The sequence below is a fragment of the Cornus florida genome, unplaced genomic scaffold (genome assembly GCF_030987335.1).
Source record: "Cornus florida cultivar Cherokee Brave unplaced genomic scaffold, ASM3098733v1 CherokeeBrave_3.0.0_Hap2_Chr03, whole genome shotgun sequence".
In the NCBI taxonomy this organism is placed as follows: Eukaryota; Viridiplantae; Streptophyta; class Magnoliopsida; order Cornales; family Cornaceae; genus Cornus; species Cornus florida.
The window spans coordinates 90,027,296-90,044,740 of NW_026775573.1; the positions used below are offsets into that span (position 1 = coordinate 90,027,296).

A 17,445-nucleotide genomic window follows, 5' to 3' on the forward strand; every position below is an offset into this window, starting at 1 on the left:
TCTTCAAATGCCAAGGCATGGGCGTTAACTTATTCGAGGTTGTCTCGAGATATTATCAAACCAACCAAAAACATCCGTATTGGATGGCAAAAAAAAAAAAAAAAAAATTGAACTATTGATTAGTTGCAAGATGTACCCCTGGAGGGTTTTTTTCAATATTTTACAATTATGATATTTTATAACTTTTACAATAAATTCATAAGTAGGGGTAAGTAAGTAATTTTGACCCTTTCACTGTCAAAAATTGACGTCTATCACTTGGTGGGAGTCACAGTGCAACTTTTTAATAGTTTAGGGTGTGATGTGAGACAGGTAATAATCCAAGGGGGTTGATTGCAATTTTGAAATAATGTAGAGGGGTTTTTGGCACATTGCCCCAAAAAAAAAAAAAAAAAAAAAAATGAAACGAAAAAAGAAAAAGCCAGTTTCATATCATTTCTTTGTTTTAAATATTATTTCTCTTAAGATTTGATTAATATTTTGGTCGACATTTTTGTTGTATTAGTCGAACTAGAGTGGTGAGACTGAGAAAGAGGAGGAAAGAGGTGAAGTGAGCCTGAGAGGTTTTTATTAAATTTGGAAATTAAAAATAGGTAGAGATTGTTTTTGTATTAAAAATAAATGATATAAGTTGATTTGAAATGTGACCATTATTAGATTTATTTATTGATAGTGTCGTCACGAAAAGTGTGGATGAATTTTTTTACTCCTTATAAAACAAGAGATCATTATGTATATATAAAATTTCGTAACAAATACTCAGATCGCATCATATCTTTGCAACATAGAAAAAAAATTGTAATTACATTATGAATCAAGATCTACCTAGAAAGTTTATCAATGTTTCAGCCAAGAACATAAAACTTTGCAAAACATAGAAACGTTAAGACAGCGCGGAAATGATAAAAACTGAAAAAGATAAGTGGAGAAAAAGTCTGGGCATAATGGAAAGCTACAAAAATAAAGAGGAACTTTCATGTGAATACTTCTTTGTTTTTGGAAAATTTGGCAATAGCTATCCAAACTCCTAAAAGGCTTTAACTCAAACGGATAGCAATGCAGTTGAACTAAAGATCTTAAGCAATCACTCATTTTGGAAGGAAGCGCACGCGCATCAGACACATCTTACCAAACTTCAATAGTCTGAGTCAGGTTCCATCCTCTAGCGAGTGTTCTATCCTTTCATACAAATGAAAAAAAGGAACTGAAAATTCATGAACATAATTATATCTTATTCTTATTCATCATCTGTATGGAATACATCATGCATCCAACTAGTAATGATGCATATTAAATGTGGTATATAGATACAACATGCACTTAAGCTGTCACTTTTTATCTCCACACATAACCAGCTTCATGACTACCGTTAAAACATACAAACAATCAAGGATCCATCTCCCAGGTTTCATTTCATTCACACCACATATGCCTATATGCATTATTTCAAATATTTCGTCTTTCGTGTGGAAATTTACTGTCAAACTGAGACATCTTCATCAGCATCCGTGCTAGCAAATTCTTTAATTAAGTTTTTGGTTGAAGGCAAACCTGCAACCACATCATCTTCAATGCCACACTCATTCGTCCCCCTTCTGATCATGAAGTATCCATCCTGTCATTATAATCATAGTTTAGGATATAAAAGGACCACGTTTTGGAGTATTTAATTACGGCAGAATTTTTTTGAAAAATAAATAATAAGAGTAGATCCAAAACATACATCACCCCATCTTCTATTCCATTGATTTGCAAGAAGCTACAACACAGTGAAAGTACAAAATAGGATCGTATGAGAAAAAAATGGCCATCACTTAAAATCCAGAAGATTATATTAGGCAGTAGGAATATCTCAACATACCCAATAATCCTCCCCATCATCAGTAGTTCCCCATCCAATTAGCTTTACAGCATGACCTCCCATGACATCACCTGCCATGTGTCTGTAAACTCCCGACTTGTAATGAGCAAAATCCTGTACGAAACAAACAATAGCAATCAAACAACAATATAGGACATGCACCAAAAAGAAAAATAAATATAAAAAAGAAAAAAGAAAAGAAAACAAAGAAAACAAATTCATACAACTTCATAACTAATTCTTTCATATACGGAGCATTCTGTTACTGGGTGATGTGAGTAGATACAAATAAAAGAAAAAAAAATGATATATGGGATAACATTTCCGGGAACGTGAATTCATATTCTTTTTTAAGTGAACATTCAAGCAGTATAATTACTCCCACCGAGGATAAGTTATCCAATATGATCTCATTCTATGTGAGGATCGCACTGAACTTCCTCCACCAAGGGGTACGCTATGTACAAAGCACGGACAAAATTTCTTCAGCTTTGAGAACAAAACAATTGGTTGCCAAACTGGAAATTGCACTGTAATTGTGTGAGAGACTTATTTTACCTCGAAAACAGTGAAGGAGACCTCAACTGGTCCATTCTGATAAACTTCTGCCATGATATTGTAAGGATCTGAATTGATTCTATATGCACCAACACTGAAGTGTTTTGACTCTTTCCAGAGCAGGTTCTTATTTATGCACTTCCTCTCACATTTTGGGGTAGGATATGCAGGTTCACAACCGGGGTGAGAACATCCAGTATTATCAAAGTATGGGTCACACTGCCACAAGAAAATTCATTAGTGCTATGCATGTCAAGCTGAAGGGACAAACAACTAACGAAATTACTGGCAACGAGTGTGACTATAATTAACAACAGAGAACTCTACATTTTACGCAAGAGAGTCTAAAATCTTTAGGAAAATAACCAAATTACGGTCATGGTTTTATGAAAAAGTATAATTCACTCAACAAAGCCTTTTTCCAAAATACACGGCGCATTCCATGGCGAATTAAAAATGTTTTTACCTCGTCAGTAACAACACCATGGTGGACAAAGTATCGCCATGCATAAATAGGATAACCACCATCACAACCACCACCGCACATAAAGCCACAGCAAGCTAAGAGATCATTAACAGAGAGAGAAATATTCTGCAAGAAAACATATAAAGAATAGATGAAGGCATGCTTATTACATATTAAATAACTTTTCAAAAGTTTGTTATCCATAACTAACCATGCTGAAATGGATGCAGAAACGGTCGGAGAGTGATTCAACAGCACCAAAAGCCCAACAAGAACCACAATGACCCTGATAAAATTTAAAAATTTCAGATCAGCTGGAATTCCACAAGGCTCACTTATAGGAATGAATTAAAAATTGTGTGAGGAATGATAAATTGAATCACCTGATCTTTAGTCATAAAATGATTCCAGGCGTTGCCATAGAAAAAGGGAAAGCATTAGCACCTTCATGAAAAGAATAAAAAACTAATAAAGTCCAGGCAAGTAACTCACCAAGAATTTTTCCAATGGTACTACATTGAGGCCAAGCCGTTCTTGCATCAAATTTACGTGGCAACTTCAGAGTTTTTGGATGAGAAATAATAGGAATATTCTTCAAGTCACCGTGTGGTGTTGGCTTGACACCGAGGAGGTGCATAAATTGGCCAACCTGAGAACCAAAGGAAAAAAGAAAAAAATTCCAGGTAACAGTCAAGCATAGAACAAAAGTAGAAGTCTTGTGTTGATAACCGAATTTGAAAGATTTAACATAAATAAGTTTTGTGAGTTACAGTGTAATTATCAAATCGAGGATTCATGGAAGCTTTCCATCCAGCTTGGGGATTTCCATTGATCAATTTAACGATGGACTCCTGCACAGCAATAGTGATATCAGTACTTCCGTAACTTTGAATCAAGCCAATGTAGAATGGAGAATTATTTATGTCATGCAAACAAACGCATACCTGAAGAATCTGAGAGTTAAATTTGAGCAGAGGAATTGATTTCACTGCAACAATCTGCATAAATATATAACTCACTGAGTCCTAAAACTTAATATTGACGTTTTGAACAAAACGATTTCCATCCAAGGATTCAAATTAAACAGGCTGCAAATGAAATGGATGTGAGAAAGAACCTTCAAAAACTCAAGCACCATTAGAGTACAAATATAACAAGAAAAAGGAGAGAATATGTAAAAGGTTTGAATGAGATATAAATCACTCATTCACAGTTCTAGTTTTTATAGATAAAAATAGCACATGCTCATATTACAAGAAAGGAAACTAAATCAAATTACAGGATATTCTATGGCATATTCTATAGCATAATCAAATCTCTGCTATTATGATAAGTCATTCCATTAATCGTGGCTATCATTTATGCTAACACTCCCCCTCAAGTTAGTGCGTGGATATCTGAAACGCCCAACTTGGACAATGCATTCTCAAACACAATCTTGCTGACGCCCTTTGTAAGAATCTACAAGTTGCAGGGTGAAAATCTGACTAGCAATGATTTTCTCTCAAATGAAGTGCCGATCAACAAATCGAAAATGTCTCCTCAGACCATAAACAACCAATCATGTCTCCTCAGACCATAAACAACCAACAATGTTTCCTGAGACCATTTCCCTTCACATGTTTAAAACATGTAAATGGAAGAATCAACAATGTCTCCTGAAGACCATTCCCCTTAATACATATGTTTAAACAATGTAGATAAAAGAATCAATAATGTCTCCTCAGACTATAAAAAAGAATAACTATGTCTCCTCAGACCATAAAAAAGAAACAACTATGTCTTCTCAGACCTTTTCTGAATGCCAAACTCGCAACGCCCTCATTAAGGTCGGACCGCCCTTCCTACTCAATACCTCCCAGATGGCCATTAGACCATTCCTGAATGGGTGGTGCCAAACTCACAATGCCCTCATTGCAGTCGGACCACCCTGGCTCTGATACCAAGTAGAATTATAAAAAGAAGGAGAGAATATGTAAAAGGTTTGAATGAGATATAAATCACTCATTCACAGCTCTAGTATTTATAGATAAAACGAGCACATGCTCATATTACAAGAAAGGAAACTGAATCAAATTTAAATCAACAGGATATTCTATGGCATATTCTACAGCATAATCAAATCTCTGCTATTATGGTAAGTCATTCCATAAATCGTGGCTATCATATATGCTAACAATTAGTTTGAAAAATAAGGGTTTAGGTCTCACAATAAATTGGTTTAAGAGCGATTAAGGATTGTAGAAGACTCACGGAAGGAGTTTAAGATTCATCAGACTCGAGGATGGTAAAATTGGAAACAACCTGTAAATACAACTCGAACCTAACATGGAATTACTGGGTTCGGGTTGACCTTAATTTTGTTCACGTCAACCCAATTAATCGTGTCATTTTTGGGTTTGAGGACTTAACCTGTTTAACCAAATTTGACTTGTTTAGTTAATCGTGCCAAATCAACCCATAACCTGTTTCAATCTGATTAGATTCATTTAACTAGAAGTATCAGGTCAACCCGTTTAATAAGTACTAACATATTTAAATCAATATGGTTATTTTTGTCCATGGAATCATTATGAAACCCAAATAAGTTAACTGTGTAATTTATTAGGGCAAATTTCTCAAAACCCCCAAAACTATTAAAAAGTTATCATAAAACCCCAACCAGTTTTAAAAACCCCCAACAATATAGCAACGTTATCATTTTACCCCAACTCTGGTAATTGGCCGTTAAGGGTATGTGAAATGACTAAATTACCCTTATTATATTTCCTTTTATTTAAAAAACCAAAAAATCATATATTTGAAATTACAATATTATCCTCCACAGTGTACCTAACAATGGGTACAATATTAAATTCAAACGACGTCGTCGCACAAATTTCACTCCTCTCTCTCTCTAGCATGGCAGCCATGGATGACCTTCCATTACGGAAGATACAAATATCGGGCCCCACATTAGCCTCTTTGATCCAATGTTTCTCTTCCTCTCCAGGTGACGTGGATGGCATCCTCTTCGGCCACGTCACCCACATCACTCCCTCCTCCTTCGACAACCCCACCACCGTCGTCGACACCGCCACCACCTCCTCCGACTCCCCCACCCTCATCGCCACAAAACCTCCTTTTGCTCCACATCCACCTCCACCTTCTATGACTCCACAGGTCACCTCAACGTCCTCTCTCTCTGCCGCCTCGTCTCCCCTGACCGAACCCATAACTAGCTACCTCATCCTAAACTTAATTTCGTATTGCACATAACTAGCTACCTCATCCTAAACTTAATTTCGTATTGTCATTATTTTAGTAAAATACATGTTTGATCTAAGGTAAAAAAAAAAATTTGCAGGAACCACACAATTTAAGGTCAATATACGAAGAGGTGCGCGCAACTTCATTTTTAGTGCAATACGTACACTGTTTGTTTATTTTAAGCTTTTCATGTAACCTATTTATGGAGGAATGGTCCCACTCAGATGGTTGTTAGAGAGATTTATTATCATGAGACTTGATAAATTTCTATGGTTGAAGGTATCGAAAAAGTAAAAAAATTGTTGGTCAAAAGCTCCAGCAAATTTGACAAGTTTCCTATCTCCCATCGGCCACCTGAAAACCTCCATTGAAGCCAATGAGAGCAAACCTCGGAACAGTTTCATCAAGCTTCGAGATACCCACGAACTTTTTAGCAACAAACTCCAAAATTTCACCAAATAGTTCCGTTGACTGCAACCAACTTCACCGGTGAGCATGCGTAACGGCGACAGCGGTGCGACACTCCATTGCTACAATATAGTCGCCACGGTGATGCAACACTCCACGGCCATGAAGAAGGCTTCAATCTCACGAACTCAGCTTTGGTCAATGTAGAACCGTGCAAGTCTTTGTACTCTGTTGTGTCGCCGTCGCCTTCACCGTCGTTTCAGTTTTAGGAGCTCGCTGTTGGGTTTTTGCAATGTTGGGCCGAGGTAGCGTGGACATGCACGTTGTCGGACTGAAGTGGGTTTCGCGGAAAAGAAATGCACCAGACTGAAATGGGTTTCGTGGACATCCTAAACCCATGATCGAACCCATAACCAGCTACCTCATCCTAGACTAATGGAGGAGAGAAGATGAACTAAAACGATGACACTGTGGGTGTGTTTTTACTATTACAAGCTTGGGGGTATCTTCGGTATAACACATTTTAATACACATCACTTGTTTGGCACAAGTGACAGCAGGGGTATTTTCGTCACAAAAGTCAATTTGTCAAAGCATTTGTTAACCACGCGTCGGGTTAACGGGGCCAATTGCCAGAGTTAGGGTAAAATGATAACGCTGCTATATTATTGGGGGTTTTTAAAACTGGTTGGGGTTTTATGATCACTTTTTAATAGTTTTGGGGGTTCTGAAAAATTTGCCCAATTTATTAAGATGAAATAAAAGGTTTGGTAAATTCTTAATTTTCATTTAATATTTTAACTTTAATTGTTATATTTGCATTTTGTAGTTAATAAAAATATTAAACGGGTTGTGTTGTGTAGAGGGCTACACAACCCATTTAATATTAAACAGGATGTATGGGTTGTTCCATATTACCTGTTCAATAAATTGGACGTGTTTGTGTTGAGGGTTTCTGACATGAATAATAAATGATTTGTGTTTGGGTTGACACGTATAATAGAATACCTGTCTCGACATGAACATGACTTGTTAACACAATTTGCCACCACTTTTGATCAAAATGGAAAATCTTTTTGTAACTACAAAGGGTTAAAGGAAAAGAATAATGGTAGAATACAAAGAGTATTAAGAAGAATATGTAGAATAAACTAGAAATTAGAGGAAACATAAAGACAGAAAGCAATATAGAATAAAATAGAAATTAAAGGAAATCAAAAGACAGCAAGCAATTGCAATCTCCCCAGCTAAGCTATAAAGTTGCATAATCTCAACCAAATCCTGATTTTTTTTATGTTCACTGAACGGACCTATTTGAGAACAATTGGACCTCGCAAAACTACAGAGCAGTTATCCTCTCTTTTGGATGGTTAGACCTTCAAAGTGCTATATCCTTGAAACTAGCACATCTGGGCTCAAAATGTAATAAGCTTAACATTGAGGTGATTTAGACAGAAAGAGGAGGAACCCTTTTCCCCAACTACAGACTAATACCACAACAAACCATAACCTATACAATCTCTCCATTTTCATCTCCTTTCCCAGTTTGCTGCTTTTTGACACTAGGGGCGTAAATTTGTCCTGATGACCCAAGGCCCAGACTTGGCCCCACCAACGACTTAAATTTTGAAAAAAAAACATATACATACACAACAAAAGGAAAAGATGACTGTTTCTTTTAAGTCTGATAGTTCTTCAACCATTTTGTTTTTGTTTTTGTTTTTTTGTTGTTGTTGTTGGTGTGTGTGTGTGTGTGGATAAATTAGCAATTTAAAACTATAGTACCCTTAGGGTTTTACAGAACATTATTTATATACAAGTGGTTATGATATTCAACGTTTGTCACTTATCAAAAAAAAGACATGCAACGTCTGTCACAAGTGCAAGTGGAGAGGAACAAACATAGACAAAGAGGAGGAATTGCATTTGAAGCATGTATTCGTTCATCAACAACAGCAGTGTTCATGGAAGAACAACTTGCATGAACCTGGATAAGAGGTAGCTGGTGACTCTAGAGGGTTATAATATGATAATAAGCTTGTAAAAACCTTTCCTAATAGCGATTATTCATGCCTCGATTCCGTTTTAGGGTTTCCCAAATAGAAATATATGTGTGTGGTCTTAATATTTTCTCTTGTTTAGTTTTCAATAAATGATAGAAGCATGAGAAATAGATACACAAGAAATTGCAATATATATATATATATATATATATATATATATATATATATATATATATATATATATTGACAAGTAAAAGTAAATTTCATTGAAGTGCTCAAAAGGGGAGCGTGCCCGAGGAGACAAAGATACAAGAAGCGAAAGAATCTCCAACTAACAAAACAGACACTATACTGAACCTATAAGAACAGAACTATCCTCTCAAACTATCCACAAAATCTAAAATGTCCACCAATGATTTACAATTTCTCACTCTAATCCAACAAAAAATAGAACGAATAATAGACAACTTTAAATCCCAAATAGGAGATAAGACCTATCCTCTCAAACTATCCACAAAATCTAAAATGTCCACCAATGATTTACAATCCCTCAAACTAATCCAACAAAAAATAGAATGAAGAATAGACAACTTTAAATCCCAAATAGGAGATTCCTTCGCTTCAAAAGCTCTCCTATTCCTCTCACCTCAAATACCCCACCACGTACAAAGAGGTGTATCTCTCCACGCATCCCGGACTATCGAGCCAACTATACAACTACTCCAACCTTCGACCATGCTGTTCGTGGAGGCCGGCAAGACCCAACTGATACCAAAATAGCAAGAAACATGTCCCACACATCCCTATACAAAGTAGCAATGGAGAATGTTAGAATGTATATAGGTTTATTTTTGTATTTATTATAAGGGCATGTTGGTCATTTTTTAGCAACACTATTTTTTATATATATACAAGTGAGAGGAGATCCTTTTCACTTAAATTTTTTCAAATTTAGTCTTCTCTATTTCCTTCACTGTGTTCAAACCTCACTATCACCCTAATAATTAAAATTGAAACACGTGTTGGACCAAAAGAAGGCCACACGTGAGGGGGGTGTTGAAGGATTTAAATATGTAAATTACACCCTCTCTAATGGTATGCTTGGTTGGAGGGAAGGATTGAGGAGAGATAGATGAGAGGGGATAAAAAAACTTTTTCGTATTTGGTTGGAGGGAAGGGAAGAGGGAGGAAGCAAGGAGGGACGAAGGATAATAACCAACAAATATGTAATTTCCATTTTTAATATTCCAAAAGTTTGTTGCATAATTTGAAATGAGGGTATATTGGTAAAAATAATATAAAAACTATCTTTTCCTTCCAACCAAAAAAAAAAAGGTGTCACCCCACCGATCCTTTCTACTTTCCATTCTATCCAACCAAACAAAAAGTGAGAGAGACACCTTCCCTTCCCTAGGAATGCCTCACCCATCCCTCCCACTCTCCCTTCCATACATTTTTCCATCCCTCCAACCAAACGGAGCACAACCACCAATCAACACATGGCAAGAAATGAAGGCAAAGCTTCGAGAGACATACATGCCGGCCAATTACCATGACAAACTGTGTGATCAACTTATCAATCTAAAGCAGGGCAGCACGTCAGTCGCAGAATATATGCAAGGATTTGATGAGTTAAAGACTAGAAGTCAAGTTGTGGAAGACCCATGGCAAACACTTGCAAGATTCAAGGCTGGTCTAAGGTCAGATATCAGAAGGGAATTGCTTCGTCAGTCATTATATGGTGTTGAACATGCTTTTCAGGTTGCATTGGACATGGAAGAGTACTTGACTTATCAAACAGCTCGAAGATTGGGATATCAAACCTGGAAGGCAGCACCTAAGAAGTCCAGTGATGGAAATTGCAGCACACGATCAGCAGCAGCGCAGCCAAATGGTGGAAATGCTGGATCAAAACTGCTCTTTCTAACATGGATGATCCTAAAGGGAAGTGTATTGTAGCCAATAAAGGTAGGGGAAGGGATAACAAGTGCTTCAAATGTGGAGAAACAGGTCACATGGCATACCAATGTCCAAAGAAAAATTTACATATTGGGATAATGCATGTAGAAGAGCCAGAAGAACAAGGGGGAGATGATAATGGGAACATATTTGTGTTAGCAGATATGATAGCCACGATTTATAGAATGACTTACCGTATTAGCATATTTGATTATGATATAGAATATGCCATAGAATATGCTGCGATTTGATTTAATTTTCTTTCTTATAATATAAGCATGTGCTCTTTTTATCTATAAATACTAAAGTTGTAAATGAGTGAATATCTCATTCAAGCCTTTACACAATTCTTTCCTTTTTCTTCTATATTGTATTTCTGCTTAGTTTCAGAGGCAACACCTTTCCACACCTTTCAACAGTCTTGCTACTTGTGCGACACAAACCTTAGACTGTTTGTGACATCGTGTGACGTTGCCTACACATGTTTTTTCCGTGTTATTGTTTTGTGATCGAAAACAGGTATTTTTAAGTTTTACATTTTCTTTTTCTCTTCTAGGGTTGGGAAATTAGGATAGTTGGTGAAGGGTTTAGATAAAAATATTTTGAGTCTACAGAGAGATTCCAAATATTAAGAAGGAGGTTGTCTGGCTATATGTAAGCAGGAAGTGCTCCTTAAAAAAAGTATGTATTTGGATTTTTCAAGAATGGTCTGCGACATTGTTATTGTTTATAGTCTAAGGAAACCCTTTGATTTATTAACATAATTTGTGGTATTTTTGGAGTTTTTTATTGTCGTGTGACAGATTATGGCAGATTCAGAGTCCTCGACTGTTAATTCTCTTGGCTCAAATTCTATGGGTGGTGGTGCCATTTTTTCCACCAACTCATCAGAAAATCCAGGACTTCAAATCGCCACAGTGAAGTTAGATGGCTCTAACTATTTGATTTGGGCACAGTTTGCCAAAATGTTCATTGGTGGCAAAGGCAATATTACTGGTTCTGAGAAAGAGCCAAGTCAGAGAAGACATATCCACAGAGATTTGATTCAGATTTGATTTAGTTTCTTTTCTTGTAATATGATCATGTGCTCTTATTTTATCTATAAATACTAGAGATGTGAATGAGTGATTGATATCATTCAAGCCTTTACATATTATAAATCTCATTCAAACTTTTTACATATTTCTCTTCTCTTTCTTCTATATTTTATTTCTACTTGGTATTAGAGCCAGGGTGGTCCGCCTGCAATGAGGGCATTGCGAGTTTGGCACCACCCATTCGGGAATGGTCTAAGGTGAGATCGCCCATCCGGGAGGTGTCGGGTAGGCAAGGTGATCCGACCTCAATAAGGGTGTTGCGAGCTTGACACCACCTATTCAGAAATGGTCTGAGGAGATATTGTTGATTCTTCCATCTACATGTTTCAAACATGTGAAGGGGAATGGTCTGAGGGGACATTGTTGGTTGTTTACGGTCTGAGGAGACCTATTGTTGTTTGTTTACGATCTGAGGAGACATATTATTGTTTGTTTACGGTCTGAGGAGACATTGTTGGTTGTTTACGGTCTGAGGAGACGTGATTGGTTGTTTATGGTCTGAGGAGACATTTTTGGTTTGTTGATCGACATTTTTAATCTAGTCAGATTTGCACTTTGCAACTTATAGATTCTGAAGAAGGGTGTTAGCAAGACCGTGTTTGAAGATGCGTTGTCTAAGCTGGACGTTTCAAATATCCATGCACCAACTTGAGGGGGAGTATTAGCATATATGATAGCCATGATTTATGGAATGACTTACCATATTAGAATGGATTTGATTATGCATATGTTAGCATATATGATAGCCATGATTTATGGAATGACTTATCATATTAGCAGAGATTTGATTCGGATTTGATTTAGTTTCTTTTCTTGTAATATGAGCATGTGCTCTTATTTTATCTATAAATATTAGAGCTGTGAATGAGTGATTGATATCATTCAAGCATTTATATATTATAAATCTCATTCAAACTTTTTACATCTTTCTCTTCTCTTACTTCTACATTGTATTTCTACTATATTCAACTTAATAACCCACGCCGGCGACTCCTTTTCATCAAAAGATCTCCTGTTCCGCTTGTGCCACAACCCCCACCATACACAAAGAGGGGCAACCCTCCAAGCTTTTCTAACCCGAGTGCCCACTGGTCTCCCTCTCCAAGCCTCTAACATATTGTTAGCATATATGATATCCATGATTTATGGATTGACTTACCATCATAGCAGAGATTTGACTATCCATATGTTAGTATATATAACAGCCACGATTTATGAAATGGCTTACCATATTAGCAGAGATTTGATTATGCCATAGAATATGCTTTAGAATATGTTGTGATTTGATTTAGTTTCTTTTCTTGTAATATGAGCATGTGCTCTTTTTATCTATAAATACTAGAGTTGTGAATGAGTGATTCATCTCATTCAAGCCTTTACACAATTCTCTACTTTTTTCTTCTTATTATATTTTTACTTGGTATCAGAGCCAACACCTTTCCACACCTTTCAGCAGCCTTGTTACTTGTGCGACAGCCACCTTAGGCTGTTTGTGACATCGTGTGACGTTGCCTACACATGTTTTGTGATCGAAAACAAGTATTTTTAAGTTTTACAATTTCTTTTTTACTCTTCGTTAGGTAAATTGGGATAGTTGGTCTCCAACACCTAGAAGGGCTTGGGAAAAAAAAAAAATTAGTCTACAAAGAAGTTCCAGATATTAAGAAGGAGGTTGTTTGGTTATATGTAAACAGGCAACGCTCCTTGAAAAAAAAAAAAAAAGTATGTATTTGGATTTTTCGAGAATGGTCTGAGGAGACATTGTTATTATTTATGATCTTAGGAGACCCTTTGATTTATTAACAGAATTTGTGGTGTTTTTAGAGTTTTTTTATTGTCGTGTGACAGATTATACCAGATTCAGGGTCCTCGACTATTAATTCTCTTGGCTCAAGTTCTGTGGGTGGTGGTGCCATTTTCCTACCAACTCATCATAAAATCCAGGACTTCAAATCACCACAGTGAAGTTGGATGGCTCCAACTATTTGATTTGGGCACAGTCTGCCAAGATGTTCATTGGTGGCAAAGGCAAGATTGGCTATATTACTGTTTCTGAGAAAGAGCCAGCTGAGTCAGAGAAGGCATATCCACGATGGTTTGCAGATAACGTTATTGTTATGTCTTGGCTAGTAAATTCGATGCAACCAAACATAGTTGTTGGCTATATGTTTATGAAGATTGCTAAGCAGATTTGGGATTCAGTTCAACGCACTTATTCTCAGAGGCAGAATATTGCACGAATTTTCCAGCTTGGGCGAGATATCACCAGGATTTCTCAGGGTGACTTGACAGTTTCAGGTTACATCGCCAAGCTTCGTGCTATTTGGGAGGAGATGTCATACTATGATTCCTTCCACTCTTGGAAGGATCCAGATGATGCAGTTTTATATGCAGGAATTGTGGAGAAGAATAGAGTGTTTCAGTTTCTTGCTGGGTTGAGCGACGAGTTAGAGTATGCTCATGTTCATTTATTGGGCTTATCTTCATTCCCTACCCTTGAGGATGCATACTCCTATGTGTTGTCAGATGAGAGTCGTCGGACTCGTCCATTAGGTGTTGCTTCTATTGATCGTTCTACTATGGCAGCTCGGGATCCCAACCTTTCAGGAACTACACCATCCCAGTCAGTTCAGAACTCTACCATTAGTCCTCCTCTGGGACGACAACGCGGATGGTGTGACTATTACAGAAAATTTGGTTACATCAAATCTCATTGTTATGCTATACATGGACGCCCACCGCAACAGAAACAACAGTCTCGATCCTCTGCACATTCTGTTACACAACCAGTTTCGTTGTCAACTCCTGACAACTCTGCCTCTACATCTTCTGCCACATTTACCTTGACTCAAGCTGATTTAGACAAGTTCAAACAATTCTTCAACCAAATGAAGGCATCATCTCAATTAACCTCCACTTTTGCCCACTTAGGTACTATTGCGTCTGCACATAGCGTATCTACATCTTCAACACCAAGGATCATTGATTCTGGTGCTTCAGACAATATGACAAGTATGTCCTCACTCTTCTAATCTTGTAGTATCTGCTCTGGCCATCGCAAGGTACGCCTTGCGGATGGCTCTCCATCTTTCATTGCTGAGAAGGGTCACATATCAGTTACTCCTTCATTAACTTTGTTAGATTCACTTCATGATCCACAGTTGATTGCAAATCTTATTTCTGTTAGTAGCGTTACCAAACAATTAAATTGTAGTGTAACGTTCTTCTATTTGAGCCTGTTCTTTGTCCTACATCACATCGGCAAACAACATGCACCCTGAAATGTCTCCCTAAAGTCGTTTGCTACTTCATCTAAAAATTATTGTGAAAATATATGGGCTTAGTATTGATCTTTGGTGCAACCCTATGTTTCTAGAAATATCACTACATTGACATAATAGAGCGAACTCTAATTTCTGTCTTCATATATATATCATAAAAATCTTTTTCATTTCTATACAGATTGGCTTTCTATGTAGAGCCCACCAAATTACATCTCTTAGGATCCTACTATATGCTTTTTGCATGTCTCTGAAACTATATGTAGACCTTGTTGCTTCCACTTTTACTCTTCAACTAATTGTCTTATTAAGTGAATAACTTTCATTGTGGATCTTCCTGGCATAAATTCAAATTGGTTTTTAGAGACCGTGGTTTCAACCTTAGTCTTTGTTTTATTGAAATTAGTTTTTATTGTCATTAATTTAATTCCTCCATAATTGCTGCAAATTATTTATCCCCTATATTTTTGTATATTGGGATATAATGTTTAATATATAGATAGTAATCATATAAGGTCTAAGCCTTCTCAATGATATTCATTTAACAAATTATCAAAGTCACTTCTCCACTTTTCCATAATTTCCTTATCTCTTATCAAGTCCACTAGGACCTCTCTTAATATACCTGACAAGATTATGGTTACTAGCCTTACTTATCAAAAATTGATTATGGTCACTAGCTTTATACTTATTTTTATTGGCAAGTTTATACATTATCATATCTTTTGTACCTAACTTGGAATAAAGATTAGTTTAAGGAATTTTCCCACAAGGAAGCAAAGATAGAAACAACATTAGTGGAAAATATGCACTAAACAAACATTAGTGAAAATATGCACTAAACAAACATTAGTCTCACTTCAAAAGCCCTTTTGTAAGGGATTATGACCTTCCTTTCCTTCCTTTCTTTTCCCTTTTCTCTTCTTTTTGGGATTAATATTATATATACCTTCAAGATGTCATGTGAATTAAAGGTGAGAAAAAATCTAGTGTATTGACACCTCAACTATCCTCTACAAAACATTGGCTAAACTGTCTCCACCATGATGTCCACAACAAGAAAAACGGTATTTATCTTTGTCAACTCCACCACAGACTCGCACACAAACAAGAAGAGAAGAGGAATAAAATCAAATTACGCGGCCTTACCTAAAAACTATGATAGTAAGTAAGACTAAATATAAGAGTCAGTTTAAGTTTCACAATTTAATTAAAAGAGTAGTGGGAGAAATCCCTAAATAATTTAATTTTAATAGAGAAATGAAGTCAGATGATGGATTGAATCGGAGAAAAGTAGAGGAAGCAAATCCTCAATCTCAGCACAGCCAAAGAAATCGGATCCAAGAGAAGACTGTATAAGGTAGCTAATCTAACAGTAGTATATATATAATATAAATAGTCATGGAGAAATATAATAGGGTAAGGGACGAGAGGGAGGGAGAAAACCAACCAACCTGCAGCTGAAACAGGGAAATGCTCCCTAAAAATAGCAGAGTAGCAAAGTAGAGCGGAGCAGCCCTCATATTCCTCCCCCAAATTGAACGAAACTGAGAAAACGGGAGGAGTGGCGCGGATCGTTGAGCTCCGATGAGAGACGATGATAGGGAGTATATTATTTTGACTTTTGCATCAACAATATCGTTGCTTGGGTTGGATATATTGTTTCATATTACTGGTTGATTGTTGGTTGGAGACCTCTTTTTTATAAAAATTAAAATACCTCTTTTATCCTTTATCAAAGTATTTTACTGGTGGCCATTGTTTGATTTGATATTTTGTTTTTGTTTTGTATCAGACTTTTCATTTTCAATATTTTTTTTTTCCTTTTTATTTTTCTTTTCCTATAATGATCGGTCATTTTCCTTCCTCTCATTTTTTTCTAGATTTTTACGGATATTTTTTTCCATTGATTTTTTTCTTTCTGAGTTTAGTTTCTCGTTACTTAGTGTCGTCTCGGGTGCTCTGGAATGATTTTCGAGACTCTTTTATTTGAATTGACAACTCCTTTGAGAACCGCATCATTTTCACATTTTCATTTTTTCGACACTATTCACTTTTCGTCTTTTTCCCTATTTTGTCTTTTCTCCGTTTGTCATTTTGTTGGCAGAACTTCACTTTTTGTGTTCGGAGTTGGTTTTTGACTTCACGTATCTTCATTCTAAGTGATTTTTACGAAATACGTTTTTTTATTTTTGCAGTAAAGTACTCTAGTTACTCCCGGTGTCCATAAGGGTATGAATGCATAATTTTTTAGAATTTTTTTCTTTTCTTGGGGTGTTTTTCGTAAATATTTTTTAAAGATATATTATCTCAAGTTTTTATGAAAATACTTTTTGAAGATATTTTCATTCTGGGTCATTAGTGCAATTTTTATTTTTTAGAGGGGCCATTGTGTAATTAAGGAAAGTTATTGCAAAATGCCTCGTTTTGAACCTGGATCCTTGTATGGGATTCATTTTCACTTTTCGTCGAGTCATGTACTCTTAGAATTGCCTTCTGGTCGTTTTCCCCAGTTGTAGGGTTTCTAGCCCCGGTTGTCGCCAAACTTGTTCGAGACATATCT

General features: G+C 36.4%; 1 protein-coding gene across 1 annotated transcript; it reads right to left on the reverse strand.

The window, feature by feature from the left end:
* Positions 1–1,211: 1,211 nt before the first annotated feature.
* LOC132300851 (cathepsin B-like protease 2) lies at positions 1,212–16,552 on the reverse strand. Its single transcript, XM_059798106.1, has 10 exons — positions 16,337–16,552; positions 3,830–3,883; positions 3,656–3,736; positions 3,378–3,534; positions 3,097–3,176; positions 2,886–3,011; positions 2,420–2,638; positions 1,862–1,975; positions 1,724–1,759; positions 1,212–1,615 (listed from the first exon to the last, which is right to left on the reverse strand). The coding sequence occupies exons 1-10, from the start codon at positions 16,403–16,405 to the stop codon at positions 1,481–1,483; spliced, it is 1,071 nt and encodes a 356-aa protein (XP_059654089.1). The 5' UTR covers positions 16,406–16,552; the 3' UTR covers positions 1,212–1,480.
* Between the last annotated feature and the right edge of the window lie 893 nt (positions 16,553–17,445).